The 5,834-nt window shown below is 41.5% G+C and overlaps 1 protein-coding gene across 1 annotated transcript; it reads right to left on the reverse strand.

Moving 5' to 3' along the window:
• Nucleotides 1-323: 323 nt before the first annotated feature.
• LOC132882281 (nuclear factor 7, brain-like) lies at nucleotides 324-4,539 on the reverse strand. The gene is made up of 7 exons (XM_060915579.1): nucleotides 4,388-4,539; nucleotides 2,298-2,887; nucleotides 2,094-2,189; nucleotides 1,756-1,989; nucleotides 1,513-1,660; nucleotides 1,254-1,280; nucleotides 324-1,152 (listed from the first exon to the last, which is right to left on the reverse strand). Exons 2-7 carry the CDS (start codon nucleotides 2,883-2,885, stop codon nucleotides 620-622), a joined length of 1,626 nt encoding a protein of 541 aa, XP_060771562.1. The 5' UTR covers nucleotides 2,886-2,887; nucleotides 4,388-4,539; the 3' UTR covers nucleotides 324-619.
• Nucleotides 4,540-5,834: the final 1,295 nt, after the last annotated feature.

Below are 5,834 nucleotides of genomic sequence, written 5' to 3' on the forward strand. Positions count from 1 at the left end.
ATTGGTTAATAATGGACACAAACTGGTAAAAGTTTCCCCACAGAGAGTTCTTTATTAAGGGCTTCATAACGGTAGCAATATTTTCTAAGTGAGTGCACAAAAAAAAAAATCATTCAGATCAAATTTACTCTTTGTGAACATTATCTCATCTCATCTCATTATCTGTAGCCGCTTTATCCTGTCCTACAGGGTCACAGGCAAGCTGGAGCCTATCCCAGCTGACTACGGGCGAAAGGCGGGGTACACCCTGGACAAGTCGCCAGGTCATCACAGGGCTGACACATAGACACAGACAACCATTCACACTCACATTCACACCTACGGTCAATTTAGAGTCACCAGTTAACCTAACCTGCATGTCTTTGGACTGTGGGGGAAACCGGAGCACCCGGAGGAAACCCACGCGGAAACGGGGAGAACATGCAAACTCCGCACAGAAAGGCCCTCGCCGGCCACAGGGCTCGAACCCAGAACCTTCTTGCTGTGAGGCGACAGCGCTAACCACTACACCACCATGCCGCCCCTGTGAACATTATTATTATACAAATTAAATCCACAAGTAAAGAGATTGAGATTTGCCAGTTTTGTTCTTCAGGAAAAAAGACTGTTCTTACAATGTTTAAGTGGTGATAATCAGAGGCTCTGAATTTTTACCTCCATCATTGAAACAGGGGCTGAATAATGGATAAAGTTTCTCAGTGAAATTCTGACCAGTGAAAGAGTAGATATAACATTTTGCATCAACATCATAGAAGGAGATCAGACCCTCCTCATAATCCACAAACACCCCCACCTTCTGAGGAGCCTGTTTCAAGGAGAGGGAGACATGAGGAGAGTCCAGAGCTGTATATTCAGTCTCATTCCTCAGACACACACACCAGTATCCATCTTCAGGATTGGCTGTAATATCCCCTTTCCTTTTAATGGACTCTCTGGCCACTCCTACATCCCACTTAGTCTTCCCTCTGACCTGCACCTCATAGTAAAATCTCCCTGAGGAGAATCCCTCCTTTCCCAGCACACAGGGACAACGATCAAACCTCTCTGGGTTATCAGGGAGATTCTGTCTCTTGTCTCCATCTTTCACTTGTTTTCCATCATCAGACAGGATGAGATCAGGATGAGCTGTATCAGGATCCAGAGTCACATCCACTGGGAGACAGAAACACAGTGAACATCAGTTTTACCATTGCACAGTGTGGAACAGTGAAGAATTATATATTTAGTCATGTGACCAATAAGAGCTCACAAACCTGCATATTGTTGAATCCTCTTCAGTACTGTTGGGAAAATAATTTTGGATCATGTTATTTGCTGTTACAGTTTTATTTGGTGAGATTAAAAGCTTGATTATAAATTACAGAAAAATACTGTAACCATAACACAAAAAAGTAGTGATAAAAACATGCATTTCTGTGATCAGGATCTTTATAAGTTTCAGCAAAATTTATTTATTTTTAGAATTAATCATCTCAGACCAAAGAAATGTCTTTCAGATCAGTAAATACTGACCAGTTTCATCAATCTTCTCCATTTCCTCACTGAGTTTTTCCTGAAGTTGAGACACAGCTCTCCTCAGAGTATCCACACTCAGATGAGGGTTAATTGTGATGTCAGTCCAGTCCTGGGTGTGTGGAGGGCTGCATAGTGACGGGTAAATCTACAGTACAGCAGGAGAGAGGAGAAATCCCTCAGCATGGGGACTGCTGTCCTGTCATGTGCTGCATTGCTATTGAGAAACAGAGGGACTCTGACCTGTAGGAGGTGGAGGTGATCCTCAGTGTGTGAGAGCTGCTCCAGCTCAGTGTTTCTCCTCTTTAGCTCAGTGATTTCCTGCTCCAGCCCTTTAATGAACTCTTCAGCCTGCATCTCTGCTGCTTTCTGCTTCTCGTCCATCACCTTAAGCAGTTCAGCCTGACTTCTCTCAATGCAGCGCATCAGAGCACTGTAGACCTTCATAGTGTCTGCTTTCTCCTTCTCTGTGTTTTTCTAACAGGATAAAAATGAATTTTCTATCAACTTCTTATACATATGGGTTAGATTAAGGACTCAAGGCTGAACAGTAATTAATTATTGATATGAAGGAGAATTACATTATTGAGTTCGACAGATTGTTTGAGTTCATGAATCTTCCTCAGTCGGGCTTTAATCATCTTCTGAAAATCCGCCTGTTTCTTCCCCAAGTGACTCTAATAAAAAGGTTACATTTGAAGTTATAAATTAGTATGAATGATTTGATGACTTTTAGGATGTTGAAAAAAAAAAACGCACACCAATTTTATCCAAATGTCCCTCACCTTCTTGTCTCCACTCTCCTCCTCTATAGGAACAGTGTTGTGAGTTTTGTGGTCGGTCTCAGTACAGAACTGACACACACACATCTGGTCGTCTCTACAGAACAGCTCCAGGGGTCTCTCATGTTTCTGGCAGATGTAGTCCTCCAGGTTCTCCACAGGATCTATCAGTTTGTGCTTCATGAGTTTGGGTGTAGTTTTATGGAGCATCAGATGAGTGTTACAGAAAGAAACTCCACAGTGCAGACAGGACTTCAGAGCCTCCAGCTTTTCCTCAGTGCAGGAGTCACACAGAACCTTCTTCATCTTAGAGGGAACCTGATTTGCAGCGCTGCTGGATTTCACTTGAACTGACTTCTTAAACTGAGCAGCCAGTCCAGAGATGAACATATTCACACGAAGCTCAGGTCTTTTAGGGAAATCCTCCTTACACACTGGACACTGGCAGTGTGAACTGGTGTCCCAACACTTTGTGAGACACATCTTACAGAAGTTGTGTCCACATGAAGTCGTGACTGGATCAGTGAACACATCCAGACAGATGGAGCACTGGAGCTGGTCTTCAGATAGGAAACTGCTGGAGGAAGCCATGACTGATAGAACAGACAGAGATGTCATGAGAATAATCTGACACACACACACACACAAAAAAACATCTGTTCATGTAACATTTAAAAGCTGAATGTAAACATCTCATCTCATTATCTTTAGCTGCTTTATCCTGTTCTACAGGGTCGCAGGCAAGCTGGAGCCTATCCCAGCTGACTATGGGCGAAAGGCGGGGTACACCCTGGACAAGTCACCAGGTCATCACAGGGCTGACACATAGACACAGACAACCATTCACACTCACATTCACACCTACGGTCAATTTAGAGTCACCAGTTAACCTAACCTGTATGTCTTTGGACTGTGGGGGAAACCGGAGCACCCGGAGGAAACCCACGCAGACACGGGGAGCGCATGCAAACTCCGCAAAGAAAGGCCCTCGCCGGCCACGGGACTTGAACCTGGACCTTCTTGCTGTGAGGCGACAGCGCTAACCACTACACCACTGCGCTGCTGAACATAAACATCTCATCTCATTATCTCAAGCCGCTTTATTCTGTTCTACAGGGTCGCAGGCAAGCTGGAGCCTATCCCAGCTGACTACGGGCGAAAGGCGGGGTACACCCTGGACAAGTCGCCAGGTCATCACAGGGCTGACACATAGACACAGACAACCATTCACACTCACATTCACACCTACGGTCAATTTAGAGTCACCAGTTAACCTAACCTGCATGTCTTTGGACTGTGGGGGAAACCGGAGCACCCGGAGGAAACCCACGCAGACACGGGGAGAGCATGCAAACTCCGCACAGAAAGGCCCTCGCCGGCCACGGGACTTGAACCCGGACCTTCTTCCTGTGAGGCGACAGCGCTAACCACTACACCACTGTGCTGCCGAACGTAAACATATTTGGTAGAATTTTATTTATAACATCACTGAGATCCTCTCCATATGCTCGCTGTAAATGCCAATGTATCTGTCATCATGAGTTACATATTATTTTTCTTTATAAACCATATACACCACACCAACTAGAGTGCAAACACATTAAACTACATTGTGTTTTTGTCAGTCTGTTTTCTGGCATGAGCAACAACTTCATTTTATTCAGCAAAGGTTCATCTAGTTAATTCCTATCACTTGGATTCATTTTACATTTTATACAAAAAAGACAATTAGTTTAAATAAACAGCACATTATATTTTCTTCATTAATTAAGCAATAAATAAATAATTTATCAACATCCCCCCGTAAAACATCTTCACAGTGAAAGAACCATTTATAACTCTAAATTTTAACATCAAAATACTAAATATGTGTATTATGCATGCAAATTTATGTATATTGAAATAGTCCATGTCTCATTTGCATAGATTATGTATTTTTTTTATGAAATTCAAATCCAAAAATACTTGTAAGCATATCAGTAATAAACTAAGACTAATTATGAGAGCTACTGTTTAAACAAAATGACCCTGTTCACCTGAGTGTCTCACTTTAACAACCATTCACCAGTAATGGACGAAATAAAACACCTTACCTGCTGTAATTTTCTCTCTTTTCCTGTTTTTCCCGTTTTCTCCTCCCTTATAATTTACCTGCTGTAGTTTTAGTTCCTTAAATAAACACTGGAGAAGTTTCACAGTGAATAAAAACAGTTTGAGAGGGTTTGTAGTGGACTTTCTGAAACGCTTTCACTTTCATTGCCTGAGCTATAACTGGAAGTCCAGCTCAGCATTCAAGTACGGACACGGAGCTCTGTATAAAACCTGGAGAGCTCAGATCCTCGTCCCTGCTGTGGAGACGAGTGAAGCCATCTGGCCGCCATATTACCACTCCCATCGCGTGTATTTGGTGTGTGTTAAACTGTTGTATCGATCAAATTTGCCCCAAGAAAAGTATCTCCGGATTCCCCCCCCCCCCTCATTACCTCCCCTTATTTTCTCAACTTTACCCACATTCCTTACATATCTTTATAGCGCTCCCTTTCACTGTTATTGTTTTTTTTTTCCTTTTCTGGTTCAGTCTCTGTTCTTTTTTTTTTTTTTGAATGACTCTTTTTTTACTAGAGCGGAGGCTATAATTATTGACAGTCCATAATTATTGACAACTTTTCAGATTTACAAATAAAAAACAACTTTACAAAGTTGAGTTTCAGTTACAACAGTTATTATTGGTTAATTAATCAACCACTTATGCAAACCATTAATAAAAACCCAAGCAAATCACACAGCATTTCACATATGAAAGTTCAAACCTTGTTTTAAAAAGAGGGTGGGGCAGAAAAAGCATAAATCTTGATCAACTAGGTGCACAATATGGAAGCCCATTTCTGGCACATTGGGGAATTAAATTTTATTTATTTATTTGTATGTTAATAGTACAGTAATACTAAGAAGTCAAAATATTGAGATAAAACTTAGACATACTGCTGTTGCAAAAAAAAAAAAAGAAAAGAAAGAAAATGGGGCGGGTGAGGTGGGGGATGTCGGTTGTTAGATGCACTTTTTATCTTTTTAAGAATGGCTTTATTAAAATTGGATGTTACAATTTTATATGCAACTGATGCAATTATGATAGTTTCTGGTGACTGACAACTTCAACTCAAAGACATGATAACTAGCTCCTTACATGGGCAGCTGTATAACAATAAATAAAAGGAGGACGACCTCTGATCTTTCAGTCTGTTCCGTGACAAAAAGAAAAAAAAAAACACAGATTCTTCACCTGTTGCTGTGTTAGGTTTACACACACACACACACACACACACACACACACACACACACACACATTTCTGGGTGTTTGCTTGAAGATAAGATTTTCCTTTACTGATCGCCATGAGTGAAAATTCAGGTGTTGCAGCATCTCAAGTATCATTTTAAATAAATTTGCAATCTGCTCATTTCTCTCTCTCTGTCTCTCTAATCAAGTAGCTTCACCTCATCCTATAATTCTTTTGAACAGAAACCCCCTGACAGCGCTGAGGC

Source organism: Neoarius graeffei, chromosome 1 (genome assembly GCF_027579695.1).
Source record: "Neoarius graeffei isolate fNeoGra1 chromosome 1, fNeoGra1.pri, whole genome shotgun sequence".
Lineage (NCBI taxonomy): Eukaryota > Metazoa > Chordata > Actinopteri > Siluriformes > Ariidae > Neoarius > Neoarius graeffei.